Source organism: Triticum urartu, chromosome 5, assembly GCF_003073215.2.
Source record: "Triticum urartu cultivar G1812 chromosome 5, Tu2.1, whole genome shotgun sequence".
Lineage (NCBI taxonomy): Eukaryota > Viridiplantae > Streptophyta > Magnoliopsida > Poales > Poaceae > Triticum > Triticum urartu.
The window spans coordinates 535,971,934-535,992,038 of NC_053026.1; the positions used below are offsets into that span (position 1 = coordinate 535,971,934).

At 43.8% G+C, this 20,105-nt stretch overlaps 1 protein-coding gene across 1 annotated transcript; it reads left to right on the plus strand.

Annotated features, from left to right (window-relative positions):
- Window positions 1–11,971: 11,971 nt before the first annotated feature.
- Window positions 11,972–13,607, plus strand: LOC125510478 (arogenate dehydratase/prephenate dehydratase 6, chloroplastic-like). Its single transcript, XM_048675671.1, has one exon. It carries the CDS (start codon window positions 12,137–12,139, stop codon window positions 13,403–13,405), a length of 1,269 nt encoding a protein of 422 aa, XP_048531628.1. The 5' UTR covers window positions 11,972–12,136; the 3' UTR covers window positions 13,406–13,607.
- The last annotated feature ends 6,498 nt before the right edge of the window (window positions 13,608–20,105 follow it).

Below are 20,105 nucleotides of genomic sequence, written 5' to 3' on the forward strand. Positions count from 1 at the left end.
TGTTTTCTTCATGACTTATACATATTCCTATGACTATGAGATTATGCAACTCCCGTTTACCGGAGGAACACTTTATGTGCTACCAAACATCACAACGTAACTGGGTGATTATAAAGGTGCTTTACAGGTATCTCCGAAGGTACTTGTTGGGTTGGCGTATTTCGAGATTAGGATTTGTCACTCCGATTGTCGGAGAGGTATCTATGGGCCCTCTCGGTAATGCACATCACCTAAGCCTTGCAAGCATTGCAACTAATGAGTTAGTTACGAGATGATGTATTACGGAACGAGTAAAGAGACTTGCCGGTAACGAGATTGAACTAGGTATTGAGATACCGATGATCGAATCTCGGGCAAGTAACATACCGATGACAAAGGGAACAACGTATGTTGTTATGCGGTTTGACCGATAAAGATCTTCATAGAATATGTAGGAGCCAATATGAGCATCCAGGTTCCGCTATTGGTTATTGACCGCAGACGCGTCTCAGTCATGTCTACATAGTTCTCGAACCCGTAGGATCCGCACGCTTAAAGTTCGATGACGGTTATATTATGAGTTTATGTGTTTTGATGTACCGAAGGAGTTCGGAGTTCCGGATTAGATCGGGGACATGACGAGGAGTCTCGAAATGGTCAAGACATAAATATCGATATATTGGACGACTATATTCGGACATCGGAAAGGTTCCGAGTGATTCGGATATTTTCGGGAGTACCGGGGAGTTACGGGAATTCGTATTGGGCCTTAATGAGACATACGGGAAAGGAGAGAAAGGCCTCAAAGGGTGGCCGCACCCCTCCCCATGGGCTGGTCCGAATTGGACTAGGGAGGGGGAGGGGGGCGCCCCCTTCCTTCCTTCTTCTTTTCCCTTCCCTTTACTTCCCTCCTACTCCTAATACTTGGAAGGGCTCCTAGTTCTACTAGGAAAGGGGGAATCCTACTCCCGGTGGGAGTAGGACTCTCCTAGGGCGCGCCATAGAGAGGGGCGGCCCTCCCCCTCCTCCACTCCTTTATATACGGGGGCAGGGGGCACCCCAAAGACACAACAATTGATTTCTTGATCTCTTAGCCGTGTGCGGTGCCCCCCTTCACCATAATCCACCTCGATCATATCGTAGCGGTGTTTAGGCGAAGCCCTGCATCGGTAGAACATCATCATCGTCACCACGCCGTCGTACTGACGAAACTCTCCCTCAACACTCGGTTGGATCGGAGTTCGAGGGACGTCATCGAGTTGAACGTGTGCAGAACTCGGAGGTGTCGTGCGTTCGGTACTTGATCGGTCGGATCGTGAAGACGTACGACTACATCAACCGCGTTGTGCTAACGCTTCCGCTTTCAGTCTACGAGGGTACGTGGACAACATTCTCCCATCTCGTTGCTATGCATCACCATGATCTTGCGTGTGCGTAGGAAATTTTTGAAATTACTACGTTCCCCATCACCCACATGTAAGGGGATCCGCTGGCAGTGACAACAATTCAGAAATGCTAAAATCTTAAGCCAGATTTTTAAGCATGGCAAACCAAATGTTTTTATAACAATTTTCATGTCGCGAGCATGAGAATTCCCTTGAGCAAGCATTGACAAATGTTGAGAAAAAATTATGTCAGGATTTGCCATGCTTGCTGAAGAGAATTGCCAGGCTCGGGACACATAATTTTCATAAAATGTTTGATTTGCCATGTTTAAAAGTTTAACATCAGATTTATAACACGGTCCATTAGTTATGCAAAAAAGCTCTAACCATCTTTGTTTCTAGAAAGATCGACCGTTGATCTAGAAATAAGAAAATAGTGATACATCGACCAAAGGTAAAGGGGCCAACAATTAGAGGAACAGTCATATATAGATCAAAGCACGTACTAAAAGAGATAGCTTCGTTATCTCTATTATTAACGGAGGATCGAACGTCGTGATGATTCGACCTCCTACTTTATCGATACTCCTTCCCCCACCCTTCGTACGTTAAGAAAAATCAGGAAAACTACCCACCGCTTCGGAAAAAACAGTGCAGAGAAAGGAAAGAAAAACAGAGCCCACGACCCACCCACGAACACACGTCCCATCCTCCATCTCCCCTCACCCCAAAGAAAAGAGAAACAACCCAACCAATCTCTCCGCTCTCGAGAAACTCGCCGCCGCTGCTCCCCTCATCGTCCTCTCCTGGTCGTCGTGGCTGCGGTCCTGGCCGTGGACGTCGCCACCGGCCCGGCACTCCCATCTGCATGAGGATCATCTATTCTCCGTCTCAATTCCCTCCACCCCCCTCGATTCCAATCTAATCTCTCCCGAGAAACTTCACTCGACTCGGCCGTGGCGAAGATGGCCGACGGCTCGCCGTCTGGCTTTCTCGCTGTTGAGCCATGTTCCGCCTCCGCCCTCCATCCACTTGCTCCAAGACGTCTTCCGCGGCCATCAGCTTCCACGATTTGGGTTTGTGGCAGGCATGAACTATGCGAGGAGGGTCCGAGGGTGTGCGTCCTCTATGTGAATTCGACGGGTCGTCTTCATCGCAGGTGGCCATGGGGAGGACACATGTGACGGAGCAGATGGGGTACGAGGACGCGTAGAAGAGCTTTCATTAAACATGTTCTAAGCTATCATGTAAATGTAACATAACTATTTTAAAGGTTATTGATATAATCCATGTTTTGCTTTTCCATTTTTAGCAAATAGAGCGGATTCTGAAATCACATATTTGAATTAGCTTTTGGTCGGTCGACTTGAGTAGTAATTCCTTTTATTATCCCAGTTGTTATTTCTACCTTGTCTGCTATATAAGATACTCCATATAGGAGGTCAAGCTTGAAAAATGTATAATACCCGACTTGTCGAGAATCATGTTAATAAAGCTGTCATGATATTTTCCCTGCTTCAAAGTGCTCCCTGAGGTATTAGTTAACGGTAGTCTGTATTGATTTTTTTGTACAGAATTTGACCATTTGTGCAGGCTTTGATTCGTGACGGGTCGACCTTAAAGTCTTAATGATTACCCTTTCCAACAAGCAACAGTGGGGTTGTTCTGCTCAATCCTGCTATTTTTTTAGTCCATTAATTTGTATGTGTTCTTCGCCTCAGATATTTTATTAATTTCGGTTGGGTTCTAATTAGAGATGCATATAAATAACTTTGTTCTGGTTTTCATAAAAGTAATATGGCACACACCTAGAAGGTTATTGATTATACGCTGCAACCCATTTTATTAAGCTGGGTTTTCTTGACACCATTTTCTATTGCAGGCTACTGAATATATACAGTTCTTACAAGAGAACGAACATAAGTATATTTGGGTGAGGCACCAGATACAACATCTCACTTTTCGTTTTAGAAATTATCTTTATTTAACTTCAAGAGGTCACCAGCTGAAGGTATGGTACATTTTGATCTTTTTGTTTGTCACTAAGCTTGACAACATCTCACCAACTATAGCAGTAATGTGATTCATTCTTTAGGTTGTGTTTGGCGATGGAATAGTAATTTGGCTGCTGAGGTATCAAGGTAAGGACAAAAATATTTCCCATTTTTTTATTTCTATGGTTGTCATAGTCTATTTTAAGCCCATATTATTTTTGTTGATTGCGAAATGTATTCAACTGCATGTAGAAATAGAAGATAAATCTCGTTTCAAATTTTGAGTGTATACTGAAGTTACATGAAGCCTTCGACACTCCTTTTTAGTTATTGTTGATTTAGTTCAAGTACTAAATAAACGACAACTAATATCGAACAGAGGGAGTATATTATGACCTCCTCTTAACTTGCCTTTAGTAACAAACATGATAGTACCAAAATTAGTTCTAGGAGGATAGTACTAAAACTCTCGTGCCATTGAAAAACTGTTGAGAAATTTTAATTTATTGCATAGTGCAGGCGGAAAAAGTTTAATTCACCCCGAGAAGAGCCCTCCGAGAACAATTGTTTTGGACTTTTGTGGTACTCTCAAGTGAGGGGTCATTTGTGGTCTTGCTAATATAGATAAACCATAACCATATTTTATATAATTCTCAACATCCTTGGAGCGAAAGACAGTAACTGCATAACGAAGTTTAAATCATATTCATTTTTTGTTTCAGTGATGAGTTTTTCTTTTGTTTGCTTCTTTGACCAGTTTGTAACCAGTCTTCTGGATCAGAGTAACTGAAAGTTGATGTGTAATATTAGGGTTGTGATTGTAGTGTATCAAATGGGATAATTTTTATATTTGACTCATCACATATAAAATTTATATTTTTTTAAATCAGGAACAAATATAGTTTAAGTATTTTGAAGTGAGATGTGCTTTTTTAGTTGTTTGCCACATGGTTTGTTTCAGATGGGATAATGAATTGGTAAAAATCACTTTCCTTTGTTGGTACCAATACCAATGCCACCAAGTGCAGTCATATTGACGACAGTCAAATAGCCTTGCAGAATGGACAATGTTCAAAGATAGCGAGCATTATGTCGTGTCTAGATATGAGTGGAAAACGTGCTACGTGTGTACTGCTACTACACCAGCCCAAGTACTTATGTACAATTCCTCCTGAATTCAGACACTAAGAAGCTAAGCTTTTGCAAATGAATCTACTTATTCAAGAGGCTGGCAACAAGATCGGATGTTCAATAACTAGAGGAGCAACACACCATCGACATGAAACTATGAGCATGCATATCATCAAGTTTGCCGGTTCTACATTTTAAACCTTAGCCAACTACCTACTTTCTAATTTTCTTGCATGCAGCGAATTGACTTCCCAAAGAACTACATGGAAGGGATATATGTTTGATTTGTTTTGAATTGATTGCAAGAAATACATGTATGGCACATCCAACTCTATTCTCAAAACATATATGAATGAAAATTTATTTGATTTTTTTAGCAATGTCTCATGTCTAAGTTTATTGTTACGTGACAACGCACGGGCATTCAGCTAGTAAAGAAAAAAGGTGAAAGAGACTACGCTTGAGATTACTAGCATTTCTCCACCATATTATACATAAAAAAATGAATAGCAAAACCAAGAAAAGAAACAAGTACCAAGCATAAACAAATGCAAGAAAAATCAGCTGCTAGCTAGAAAACCTAACTCCATACATATTCGATCGATCCGTGTGGTACATAACATGTCAGCATGCACAATCAGACAACGAACGTGCTACGCTCCCAGCTAGTGCACGTCGCAGGCGGCCGCCGCCTTGCTGTCGTCGCCGACCCGCCGCGCCCCGCACCACACCGCCCTCCCGTCCGCCGTCCAGAGCGACACGTCGAACACTCGTACACCTCGCGCGACGGCGTCGCCGGTGGCATTACTCCCCCGCGCGGTGACCCTTGTCCATCGCGGCATCCGCGGCGGCCGCCACCACTCGGCGCAGACCTCCTCCCGGCCGGCGACCAGCGCGCGCCCGAGCGGCACGCCGCCATATCCTACCGCCACGGATGTGCCGCTTTCCAGGCATCTCCCGCCGCTCGTGAGGAGCGGGCCCGGCAGCGCCACGCCGAGGGAGAGGACGAACGACGCCGACGTCTCGCTGATGTCGGCGGCAAGGACCGCTGCATAGTACCTCGGCGGCGGCCGGTGGTGGCTCTCGTCTAGCAGCCACACGGTGCCGGCGACGACGGCCACCATGGCGATGAGCACCATGGAGGTGCAAACGTAAACGCAGGGATGCCGCCACGGCATGGATGGCCTGTGTCTCCTCGATCTAGAGAAGTCAATGGAAGTTCTTTTTTGCTTCGTTTGTTCGTTGCTATGGTAGATGTGCATATGCATGGCGTACATATGAATCGCTCAGATCGATTGCTTTCCAAATTACAAGGCAATTGCTGAATGCAACGCATGCTTACAAGGAAATTGCTCTGTGTCGGCCACACGCGACGTGGCTGCCAATCTAGCTATTTTCATTTTGCTTTTACCTTCTTGCCGATCGAATACATTTTTTTTAGTCTAAACACACTTTATTAATCACATAAGTTCATAGGGATACAATGAATGTCTGGTGGGTTTATTAGCCACAAGTGGCGCCCAAGATCTAGACCGAAAGCATGTTTAGCGAGGCTGTGCGCCTCAATATTGGTGGTTCTACCTTCGAAGATGAAGGTACACTGATGAAATTCTCTTGATGTCTCAACAACCTCCTTGACTGTGCTTGCATATGTCCCTCCCATACCATGCTTGATATCATTTATTACACCTTGGCAGTCAGAAGCAACAATGAAATCGGACAGTGCCAAATCTGAAGCTAGCGCAAGCGCCTCCCGGCAAGCTAGCGCTTCGAGGGTTGCAGGCTCCGTGATGCCATATGTTTTGATTACTGAAGCACCCAAGAACTGACCCGAAGAATCTCTGCATATGGCGCTGAAGGAGCCATACAGGTTATCTCTGGAAACCGCACCGTCTACCCTGATCTTCGAGAGACCCGGCGGTGGTGGAATCCACCTTTGCCTTGGTTGTTCCGTGCTTCTAGTTGCAGGCGGCCCAATCTTCTTGGGTTTACAATCTTCCAACTCTCTAATATATCTCATGATAAAATTATGCGTGGAAAGTGGGCTTTGGAAGATATTTTCATGGAGAGCCTGCCGACGAGCATACCAGAGAGCCCACAGAGTAATTGCAACCTGGATGAATTCCGCAGCTGAAAGTGTATCCTGAAATATTTTCATGGATGAATTCCGATTGAATACATGCTAAAAGTGAAAAGAAATACAAGTAAAATTGTTGGGCACAGTAGAAAACCCGAAATGGGCCGGCCCACGAACGTGCAATTTCACGTATTGAACGCCAAAACATCATGTTTGCCGTGACGGAAATGGTGTTTACCTCTGATCATCGCTTATTTTTTAATACAGTATAAACACAGACGCTCATATATATGCGCATACACTCGTTTCTATAAACGTACGCATGTAGATCCTACCCCTATGAGCACATTCGAGAGACTGGGCCGGTATATCATCTTGAGATTTACAAAGGCACTGTAGAAGCATCGCCGAAATTTTGAAATAAATCTAGGAATATGCGAGCACCAGTACTTGAACTCTGATGGATTAGAGATACCACTATCTTCCTAACCATCCAACCACTGGTTCACTACCTCTGATCATCGTTGGTAAGTAACTTTTGAATGCTCGAGTGGGAGATTTGAAGCATGTATTTCATTCACAAAAGCAAGAGGAGGGATTTTGAAGCAGATAATTTAGCCAAGTTTTCTTTGTCTTTGAATTTTGGTAGACATGTTTGGCTCGTGGAGCCTCATGACATTGTAGCAACTTCTATGAGCCTCGTTAAGCAATAAAAAGCATGTTGTTCCGTAAAAAAATGTATTGGACATCAAAAGGAAATGCCACACGCGGGAGGCGGCTAAGGCCACACAGCTGCACCCAAAGATCTTATACTTTTGAGTGTCCACACGCTAAAGTAATGGACACGTAAAGATCCAGGATGTAACCCGAAAGATAACCAGCCAAAATATTGAAATATTTGTTTGACTAAAGAGACAGTCATTCTAACAATTCTAAATTGCCTATAATAAGCACAAATGAGGTATATTTTTGAAAACCTGTTGAAATTTCAAAGGCCTTCTATCCTGGGAATAATCGTGCTTGAAATGACATCCAACACTTTGATCAATGATTGTGTTGCAGTCGTGTGATCCCACACTTACCAATTCCTGCAAGCTTGTGCATGCCTTGGAGGACCCTGCCTTACATGTGGTAACTTAGTTACTGTGCTACTCAGTTAGTTAATCAATATCAAATCATAAGGTGCGGTTGCACCATTGCTAAGCCATATGTTGTAGGACGGATCCAGATTACTTATCGCTGAAATGGATGTATATAGATATATTTCAATGCTACATACATCCGCCTAAGCGACAAGTAATATGGACAGGAGGAAGTACATTTTTATAAGTTCGATGCTATTCGGTATCCAGATTTGAATCGGTGCTCAAAATCATGCTTGTCGGAAGTAATTAAGAACAACTTAAGCTAGTTTTGTTGAACCCGGGCACTAACTCGCATGATTTAGTCCAAGTGCAAGAATAGACTGACTTGGGCGGCTGGAACAGAAGCCGGTGACTGGTGAGTAAGCACAAACTGTTCTCAACTATTGTCAAGTGTCAGGACAGAAAGACAGAGTTCCTGAGAAGAGGTTGGTGAGACAAACAACGAGCAGGTCGCGTGTTGTTAGTTGTGTCTGAAAACGAGCAACGGTTGTGCATGTGGCACCACTTGACCGCAACTTTGTTTGTGCCACCCTGTGTTCTCGCATCACTAGAGATACTAAGCTCCCTGGAAATAGGGAGCCGTGAGTGATCCAGGCTTTGGCCTCATGGTGGACCCCACTGGTCAGTGTGAGTAAGCCTTGGTATAAACTGAAATTTTTTAAGGGTGCAAGCTGGATCCAGAAGTGTGTTTTGCGGTACAAGATTTGTTACCATGTACTCCCTCTGTTCCTAAATATTTGTCTTTTTAGACATTTCAAATGACTAGTACATACGGATGTATGTAGACATATTTTAGAGTGTAGATTCACTCATTTTACTTCGTATGCAGTTACTTGTTGAAATGCCTAGAAAGACAAGTATTTAAGAACAGAGGGAGTATTTCATTTTGAGTCTAAAGGTGAAGCCATCAAGGTCCAGGCACAAGCTGGTTGGCCCAAATCGATGCCTTCGAACCTAACTCTTGCATATGCACACAGCCACGCACACATCTGGCATTGAGTGTCGCAGCCTGTGTCTTGCCGGTGGTTTTTGCATTTATGGAACCCACATGTCATAAAGTGGATCCACTTTGGGCTACGGTTGGATTTTTATTCACACACTGACGTGGCACTACTATATTGATGGATAAACAAAATTTTAAATTCATGAACATTTTTTAAATTCATGAGTATTTTTATTTTTTGAACAATTCTGAATTTCGGGGAACTTCTTTTGCAATCCGAGAACATTTTCCGGATTCATGAATATTTTTTAATTCAAGATTGTATAGCGAGGAACATTTCCTGAAATTCAAAAACATTTTCTAAATTTAAAAACGTTTTAAGAATTCCCGGGCAGTTTTTTTCAAATCCGAAAACATATTTAAATTCATCATCATTTTTCAAAATTTGTGAATATTTTTTATTTTCGAAACATTTGAAATATCTTGACTACATTTTTTTTGTTTTTTCCTCTGCTTCTTTGGGTGGGTTGAGGCCTAATATGGGGACTGGTAGCCAGCTGAAGCGAACATCCTGGTCGTCCTTCGAAGCGTTGCATGTTGAATAGTACCTCCTGTGCGTGCGGGTTATTTAGCTGTCGGTGGAGGGACAAACTAGTTTTCTGCTTTGTGCGTTTGTGAGGGGGTGATGCCAGCTTGTTGGTTCTGCGACGAGCAAGCTTTCTCCGTCTTCCCCGTTGGGCTCTTCAAGCGGTGGATTCATGGTGAAAGACCGACATTGTGCTAACACTAGGGAGAGCTAGAACGGAAAAATCAAACATTGAAGAGCCAACACAACATGGGAGGCCTCATGGCACTAAACCTAACCTCATTACCTCAAGTTTGGGAGGCAACTAAGTTGCGAGATTAGAGTCCTTTTGGGGATGAAAACCTGTGTAACGGAAGTGATTCTGAGAGCAGAGGCACGAGTGAACTGGGATGCATGGGGCGTGCGACGTACATGGGTCTAGGCCTCTAGGGCTATGCCTGCACGTGCGCAAAGTAGGGAAGTTAGAGAAAAGAGAGGTCTATTTCTGTATAAATGGTTCGATAATCAATTTAATTTATGTAGATGAAAATTGGCAATATACCAAGACACAAACAACTAACATCGAAACATCAATCCGAACACCATAAACCAAGTAAACCAGAATCACACTCAAATCAGCTCAGTTTGTTCTTCATTTTTTGGTGTCAAAGTGCTCATCTTTAACCATAATAGTCACAAAAAATTAACTCATGACCGAGAAACGGCGCGGCAAAGCGCGCGTCACCATCTAGTCATGTTTTACCTACCAAAAATTTGCAACGGGGAAGAGAAACGTAGACGGACACTTAGCACACGTCACACACTAAACCTTGGCATTGTCATGGCCGGGCTTGCCAAATGCCAACCCTGGCCTGGCCCAAGGCCCGAAATAATGGCTAATTGTTTTAGCGAAAAAAATTAAATAAATAATGGTTAATTATGTGGGTGTGCCCGGTGCTAAAAGCTTACACAGAAGGGGGGGGGGGTATGGAAAAAGGGATTTTCTAGACAACCTTACTCTTACTCTTACATAATACTCCATCCGTCCCATAATATAAGAGTGTTTTTTACACTAGTGCAGTGTCAAAAACACTCTTATATTATGAGACAGAGGGAGTAACTATGTAAGAGGCTGGTTCGAAATAAATGACTACTTTCATAGTTGAACAAAATAAATGAATCAACTTTGGAATTAAATCGGGTAATGATATACGCATTTTCATATAAAATCCCAAAAATATGCCCCCCGAGGGCTTTCATCTAAGCCATGGGCTTAAAAGTGAGGCCCGAGCCTTTGGCCTGAATACCGGGCTTTCTGGCTGAACATAGTGCTCTCTAGACACACACCTATGATTGGTTACCCCTCAAGAAAAAAAACCTATGATTAGTTGGGCCAAGGTCGAACACGGATCTCAACTCCAATCATACAATGGTCCATTCATGTTTGTGCTCGCAGATAAGCATCTTAGACAAGGAGATGTTGGCTTCAATTTTTGATTAGTTTCCATCCAAAAGACCTGAAATGATGTGCATGAGCACAATGATTATTTCGTCTATTCTTCTCAGTAAATGTGTTGACAACTAATTCAAGGAGGAGAGGGCACAAGAAAAAAATGAACCTAAGAGACAACATAATACGAGAGGAAAATTACAAGGTCTAACACGATAAATTAACAAGCACTTCACTCTTGCACATTGCACACTGGTTGAGTGAATGGTCGTCGCCGTTGTTTCTCTCTTACTTCACGTGCGGCCTCGCAGGTGTCCAATACTCATCGTCGATATTAATATCATAGTATTATCAAATTGTTAGAAAATCATAGTATCCAACTACCTAGCTAGTAGTGCCTCGAGTTGTTGTCAAAGGAAAAAGTATGAGATCATCCATATAACCTTTTCTCTCTTTCTATTTGGGGCATGGAGTTGCGTGAGCGTTTGGTACGAATCATGAGATGGGCCAACATTCTGCGGCGGTTTCTTTTGACTCGAGAAGTTAAAGGCTACTTTAACGCAAGCGGCTTTACCATTATGAAACTAATGTGGTATGTGGTTGTCAAACGAAATCAAGGGATCCTACTGCATATGCCTTATAATTAAAGTCTTTTCATTTCTTATTGAGACCCTAGAGTTGTCTAAATAATTTGGGGCCAAATGAGATGACCCGGCGTTTGAGAACCCGATGCCATTTGATTTAGAGGCTTTTTAATTCACGAGATCCTGAAAATCAGGAACAAAGCTACAAAAAAAATACCGCCTTCCACTATGAGTAGTGGTAACCGAACATTTTGTTAATTGGGTTCAAGTCAAACTGACCCTGGTTTTTTTATGTGCGTGTATGTAAGGATCTGCGATCCAATTGACCGTAGTAGATTCTAATACCAGCTTTGTCCAAAGGGCTAGAATGCCAACGCGACAAATGCAAGTGTAAAAAAGACGTAGAATGACAACATGACAAATATAATAATTAGAAAAAGGCCTGTGTTGGAGTATTTTGGAATTATGATTAATGGTTTCCTATGTTGTCATCCTTTTCTTATCCTTGAATCTAGCCACATGTGGGTCTAGATACGTATAGACAATGCATTGCTATCCAGGAGAGATATTTATGACATTTATTTTCTTACCAAAAAGAAGAAGAAAAACGTGCCAGAAAAAAAGAAGAAGAAAAACGCATGTGCTTTTTCACCACGGTCGGAGCACCCTCCACGACGGACGGCGAGCCCCCACCAACCCCTCCTTCCCCATAAAAACGGCGCCTTTTTTCTCTCTCACACCAGCCAGCCGGTCAGCTTGGAGGCCAGCATCACCGCCTGCCCCACCCACGAGCGCCACCTACCACCCACCCTCCACCACCACCGGCCAGAGAAAGCAGATCGACGGCCGGAGGCGAGCTCGGTAGGTAGCGTAGGTAGCGGCCATGGAGGCCGCCGCGGCCATCCGGAGCACGGCCGCGCCGCGGATGCGCCTCGCGGGGAGGAGCAGCAGGGGATCCGGCGCCGCGGCGGCGCGCGCGACCCCGGCCAGCCACAGCGACTGGCAGACGGCCTGCGCCATCCTCTCCAGCACCAACGACACCCCCTCCCCGCCGGCGCCGAAGGTGAACGGCCAGAACAACAACAACAAGCTGGCCGCGCCGGCCATCCCCGGCTCCGAGGACGCCGTCTCCGGCCTGGATCTGGTGCCGGCCGCGGGCGCGGGGAACCTGCCGCGCCCGCTCAGCATCAGCGACCTGTCCCCGGCGCCGCTGCACGGCGCGCAGCTCCGGGTGGCGTACCAGGGCGTGCCGGGCGCCTACAGCGAGGCGGCGGCCGGGAAGGCGTACCCGGGGTGCGAGGCCATCCCGTGCGACCAGTTCGAGGTGGCGTTCCAGGCGGTGGAGCTGTGGATCGCCGACCGCGCGGTGCTCCCCGTGGAGAACTCCCTGGGCGGCAGCATCCACCGCAACTACGACCTGCTCCTCCGGCACCGGCTCCACATCGTGGGCGAGGTGCAGCTCCCCGTCCACCACTGCCTGCTGGCGCTCCCGGGGGTCCGGCGGGAGCTGTTGGCGCGGGTGATCTCGCACCCGCAGGCGCTGGCGCAGTGCGAGCACACGCTGACCCGCATGGGCCTCAACGTGGCCCGCGAGGCCTTCGACGACACGGCGGGCGCGGCGGAGCACATCGCGGCGCACGCGCTCCGCGACACGGCGGCCATCGCGTCGGCGCGCGCGGCGGAGCTGTACGGCCTCCAGGTGCTGGCGGACGGCGTGCAGGACGACGCCGGGAACGTGACCCGGTTCGTGATGCTGGCGCGGGAGCCCATCATCCCGCGGACGGACCGGCCGTTCAAGACGAGCATCGTGCTGGCCCACGACCGGGAGGGCACCTCGGTGCTGTTCAAGGTGCTGTCGGCGTTCGCGTTCCGGGACATCAGCCTGACCAAGATCGAGAGCCGGCCGCACCGGCACCGGCCCATCCGGCTGGTGGACGACGCCAACGTCGGCACCGCCAAGCACTTCGAGTACATGTTCTACATCGACTTCCAGGCGTCCATGGCCGACGTGCGCGCCCAGAACGCGCTCGCCGAGATCCAGGAGTTCACGTCCTTCCTCAGGGTGCTCGGCAGCTACCCCATGGACATGACGCCATGGGACGCCGCGCCGTCGCCGTCGTCCTCCTCCTCCGATCAACAGCAGCGCGGCTAGATGATGATAGCTAGCTCGGTGTTACTACATTACAGTCAATTGAATCAATGTGCAAGAGATTCGTTGTTAATTTATCCCCGTTTTGATGCTCTGGTTGCTGCTAGCTGCGATTTTCCTCTGTTAATTTTGCTCTCCCACCCATTGGGCCAAATTCTTTGTGAATAAAGTCGTTGAGAAAAATGAATGAATCAATCATTGGTAACATGCCAGAGTGAGGGTCTTGGAGTTGGGCAGCTCGAAATGGGTGGCATGCGTTTGGATTGTTCTTGCATCTGCAGCAATTCCTTGTTGGTGAAATGAATGAAACCAACCACAAACGAAGAACAGCATCTTGCTCCATGATGTCGGAGGTCAGAAGCATGATTGGGTTGGTGCGATGAGCACGTGGATGGGTGGATGATTTGTCCAGGAGAAGAGAAAGGGAGAAGCCCAAATCCAAGTGTCCATGCGATGCGATGCAAGTACTGTTCTTTCATTTCTGCTGCAACTTTGGCAGGTACTGAGAAGAAGTGCGTCCGTCCCTGTGAATGATGAAGGACACAGATTGCCACTCAAACGCTGTAGTGATAATCATGCAGTAAAGATTTCGACAAAAGCACAACGGAATGTTATCTGGCGGAAGTCAGCTGCGAAGGGGTGGTAAGCGAACGCATTTCCCTGGCAGCCTTGCGCTGCGAGATCAAACGGTGGCATTTTTAGAAAAAAAATGTTTTTTTTCTCTGAGAGAAACTGTCATGTTGTTCTGAAAAAACTGTCAACCCTCCTACACCTAAACCGCCATCTATACGTTTGCAAATGCCAACCCCTTCAGCGAGCGAACGTTCGCCAGTTAAGAGGGCCCAAAACGGAAACCGAGGATGGGGACCACCTGTCAGCTCACCATCTTATTCCCATCTCTTCTCCCTACTCCCCACCTTGTCCACGCGAGCAAATTATCCATATAGGCATGTCATGTCGTCTAGACAACTGGATCCCAGCGGTCAAAACGATGCTAAATCGAGCAAAACGCGAGATCAATGTTATGTGGCACATACCTGCTCCAATTGTGGTGGCTTTTTAGGCCTTCTTTGTTTTGTAAGAATTCTATGGGATAAGATTTTCAAAGAAAATTTTTCTTTAGAGCCTTTTGGTTTTTAGGGACGATTCATTCTCATTTCAAGGGGAAAAATATATTAGCTTAGACTCAATGAAAAATTCCTATCATATGCATCAAATGGCATCTCTTTCTCTACAGGGATTGAGATACATGTCATATCATTTTTTATGATTTTCCTATTCCTATGAAACAAAGATGGCCTTATGGTTTTAGCGATGGGTGATGGTTTTATAATAACCTTGCTCCTGTTGTGGTGGTTTTGTGTCAGTTACTCGACGTGGGACAACAGTTATGCATCATGTTTTGTAGTATGAGAAATCTGTGGACCGCGCATGTCCTCACAGTAGGCTTGTTTCATTATCGGTGTTTTATTTATTTTCTGTTATGGCATCTCTGTTCGTGGCTATAATCTTAGCCTAGTTTTTGCACTATGTTTTTTTCGCACTATGTTGTGAAGGAAAAGTTCCTCCTCACAAACTTCTGGTGACATGAATCATTCTTCTCTCACAAACTTCTGGGAGACACTGGACTAGCTTTTATTCCCTAGTTTTTTTAATGGCATTTCAAATATTTGTATGTGTTTTAGGAAATGCAAAACGACTCCCAAGAGGATATGGAACTGGTATAAATAATTTTGTGTAAATGTAAAAAAAAATGGGGAAATATATCTGACATGTGTTTTATCCGTTCCCTTTTGGATGTCCCAACATTCCTAGAATGTCTAGAAGGAGTCAAACCATGAGGCATCTTGAAGGGGGGAAACATACCAACCAATCTAGTACATGGCGTTCATGCGGTCCACACCGCCACGGAAGTCGTTTGGCATGTGTACCTGGAAGTGATGATATGTATATCACGAGGTTTATTCATGAGATTGGATGAGGTAACCAACCAATCAATCGATTCGTTATGTAGCTTACATGAAACTGACACCAGGGTTTATGTTAGTTAGGATGTGAGGCCTGAGGGCATGCTAGTGACCAATCAATGTGAAGTGCTTGTTGATTTATCCCCTTCCCTCTCCCATTTATTAATGATGATTTGTTCAATTACGAGAAACATCCGGTTGGTTGGTTGCTTCGTGATCGATGATGTGCTTCTACCTCTTATCCATTTCTCCTTGGTGGTCCTCTTGAGTGTTTTGTGGACAAAACCATTGAGAAGGACGCTGAATAAGTGGTGTGTGTGGAGATAATTGATTCCTCCCTTGAGGGGCGGATCTAGGGAGTGTCGTGGGTGCCATGGCACCCCTTATAAAAACAAAAAAAATAGTTTATAGAAGTATATTAACCTTAATTTTGGACTATTCGTTAGATTTACTATGATGCTTAGGCACAACCATAATACTTTTGTGTAATTTCACTAAAACTTTTACCTACGTATCGATGTTTGGCACCTCCAATAATTTGATCCTAGGTCCGCCACTTCTCCCTTATGAGGAACTTGCCATGCATGTTAGATTTTAGACTGTACTTCCACGCTCATTTTTTTTTACGAAATTCATCCGAAAAGAAGACAACATCTAGGGCTAGATTAACGAGTCGATCAGCTCATTGAGGCAAGGCTCATTAAGCTCATTAATGATAATGAGATAAAACTCGTGATTGACTCGATCCGTTTAATAGTTGTTAAGCTCATGAGTGCTTGTGAGTACTCATTATAGTGGTAAACAGCATAAAAGTATTGTATTGTGTATTCATAATTTTAACATGTAGAACTGCAACAACCTCTGCATAATTTAAACTTTTAAAATAGTAGCACTAGCACATGGTCAGTGGGCTACTACCGAGCCTTGATAATTATTAACAGTAGTGGGTTCAGCAGCCACACCCCCCAAAATAATAACAAGCCAAACGCGCTGCTCATGAAATTGGTAGGCTCTCTCATTAAATTTTAATGAGCTAAAATTGTTGTTCGGCTCAGTTCATTTACTAATGAGCATGAGCCATAACGACCCGAGCTTTCGAGTGTTCGTTAAGCTCACGAGCAACGAGCTTTTCGGCCAGCCTAACACCTTCTTGCTTCATGATCGATAATTGGACTTTTTTGCTAAATCGTATCATTGGAATTGAGATTAGTATTCAAGCCTTGCCAAACCAACACACACACACACACACAAGCGGTAGGTAGGTGGGTGACGTATCCAAGTGCTTTTCTTTCTTTCTTTCTTTCTTTTCTGCTGCGATATTTTGGTAGGTAGGTAGTTGGGGCAGTCGTCGTCACTACAATATCCGGTCAAGGATTTTGCCTTCCCGCTGGACTGCCGCCTACCATCGCCGTCAATGAGAGAAATCGGCAGAAATGGTCTAACAATTTCTCATATGCACCACATGGAAAAAGTCACTGTTTTTTTTTACATTTTCATGTACGTCGTCAGCTAGGCTTCGAGCATGTCAATTTGTGTAAAACTATTGATAGTGTATACATTTTTCTTCATTTCTCCATGGGGAATGAAATGGTCCGATTTGTTTGTCTATACACGGGCAAGCAGAGAATTCCGAATGTTTCAAATCAGCGAAAACCATGTAAAAAAAAACGGAGCAGTCAACCTATGTGGATCCGCCCTGCCCTTGTGGTGTGGTGAAAGGAGAAATTTGTAGATGTTGAACGCACGAGATGAGATAAAGAATACCACTCCCTTCGTCCGAAAATACTTGTCATTAAAATAAACAAAAGGGAATATATTTAGACATATTTTAATTCTAAATACATCCCTTTTTAGGCCTCTTTTGGTTTGGAGGAATTTTGTAGGAATTTCATAGGGTAGGATTAGGAAAAATTCCTATAGAGCTCTTTGGTTTGTACGAATGGAATTCTATTCCTATGAAGGAAATCTTCCTATCCTCCACATTTCATAGTAAAATAAACATTAGACTAGACTGAATGAAAAAAATCCTATGATGTGAAACAAAGGACATCTTCTTTCCTATTCCTACTCATAGGATTTGAGATGCATGTCATCTCATTTCCTATGACTTTTCTATTCCTACAATTTTCCTACCCTATGAACCAAAGGAAGCCTTATCCATTTTGATGACAAGTATTTTCGAATGAAAAGAGTACTAGCTTACACGACAAGATGGACGAGCGGTGCCTATCCTGGAATATCTGGAATATCTGGAAGAAGCGAAACCACGAGGTTCCATCGAAAAAGAGGGACAATTACATTTCAGCCAACCTACGTGGATCATTGCCTGCGGTCCAGCCACAGTGAGAAAGCGTTTGTACTTTGAAGTAGTGATCTACTATCATGACGTTAACACATGAGATGAGAGGGGGATAACCAGTCAACTCATGCAGGTTACAAGACACTGGCAACAGTGCTTATATTAATTGGGACGTGAGGTCCAGGATATGCTGGTGGTTACCATGCTCGCGGGATCAATACTTCCCACTAAAAATACACAAAAAGGTGGAGGGTACTAGCAAATATCATTAATTAACCAGAAAGAAAGTTCAAAAGAGAGACATGCGTGATGGAAAGGAACAAGTCCATGTCTGGTTAGTTGGCTATAGTTAGCAGCAGCACAACACGGCTGTGGAAGACAAAGTAGTCCATATCTGCGAAAGATATCTCATGCCTCACAATCATACATACACCATGCACCCGTTTACATCAATCTGCACTAACCAAATGTCTAAACACAACTGCCTCCATACAAGATGAGATAATGTAATGCCATAAGAAAAAAGTACTAACAAAGCTGTTTTCGGAGGAGAATAATGCCTTGCAAACAACACATTTTTTCAAATAAAGGACACTTTTTATTGATCATAATGTAGCATCAAGAGATACAATCATATGGACATAACTAGGATGCGCGCGCGCGCACACACACACACACAAAGGATCACACCGACAAAGAGTAAAGCCATACATGCCACCGGGCCAACCACGCAAAGCCAGAATCTAGATTTCACCTGAAGAATCAGTCTGAGCATATTCGAGCACTGCCTTCAACAAGGTAACGACGTGAAAACATCATCATTGTCAGGTATAACCAACACATGTCAGACCTAGCCTTTCACCCTTGAGCTTGAGAGCGGGTGTTTGAGTAGCACGCATTGAAGTCACTTATGTGTTGTTGCCACCACTTTACCGTCATCCCAGCAGCTACATGCGATGTGCGACCACCGTCGTTGCACAACCATCCCTCTGCATCAAGCCATCGTCATAGTTTGCATATCCCACCAAAGTCAACTACCAGATGTGGAAAAAGAAACCACCTTTAGGAAGACATCGGTGGCCACCTGAAGGAGCTTTCAGGATGATATGCACGTTCTCTATTCTCTGATGATATCCATAGTTTGTGCGGTCCAGGATCCCTACATAGGTCCAATTTTTCAATGTTCCAAACATATATATGAAACTCCGAACTCTTGTGAATCTTTTTCTCAATGTGCCTCTGTCCATATATTTATAATCTACTATATAAAAGAAGATTAACCCTCCCTCGGAGATTGCTTTAACATGTATTTTCACATTAGAGTTAAACATTCATTATGGGATAGTTTGCAAGTATGTTCAAAGTCTCTTCAATATTGGCTTCATGACAAGTTATTGGACCATCATTTGAGAACATGATACTAAACACATGTATTATGTCTTCTTTAGTTTACTATCAAGTTTGCAACCTGCTTTTTGTTAGTCTAGACGCGCATTGCGCGTGCAAGATTACTAATACTTTAAAACGCGCAATTGCAGACCTACCAACAGGAAGATTGGTCGCCCATTTTGCTAAACATGACCCTAAACTTGGATTGTTGCCTGCTTCGTAGTGTTGTGTATCTATGGGCTTAGTATAATCTTCTTTTTAGAAAATTTGAGCGGGCCATGACCTGGTTGGGCCCCAGTGTAGCTCTGCCGGTGATCAAACACCCCAACATAGGTGCGACTATGCCTTGCTTTATGTGAGACAGCAGCTCCGCTTGCCTAAGGGGAGCTGGTAGAGGGTCGACCCAGTAACCATGCGGGGGCTCGTCATACTGACATCACACACATATTTTTTATAAAAAAAATCTAAATACATATATTTTAAAATTAATTTAGTTAATTTTTTATAAGTGTTCATCGCACACATAAAAAATGATCATGCAATGTAAAAAATGTTTGTACCTTGAAAAAAATGTATGTGACATTGAAAAAAATGTTAACATATTTGTAGAAAAATGTTCAGATATTTTTGGAAAATTTTATACAATGTAAAAAAGATATTTGTGTAATTTAAAACAATGTTTCATACCATTGAAAAAATGTACATTACATTTTAAAAATGTTATTTGGTTTGAAAATATGTTTGTGACATTTTATAAAAAAATGATTATACTATGTAAAATTGCTTGCATAGTTAAAATAATGTTTCTATCATTCAGAAAAACAGGTTTGAACATATTTTTGCAAACAAACTAGCAGGCATTAAAAAAATTAAAAAAATATATATTTAGATAAGTATCAATCATGCATTTAATTTATTTTAAATGTGTATAAAATATTTTTAATGTATATAAGACAAATACGCAATGTGTATGAGATGTATAATTATATCTAAACATAAATTTTAATTGTTTTAAAATATTAATCATACATTTGAGAAATGTTATATA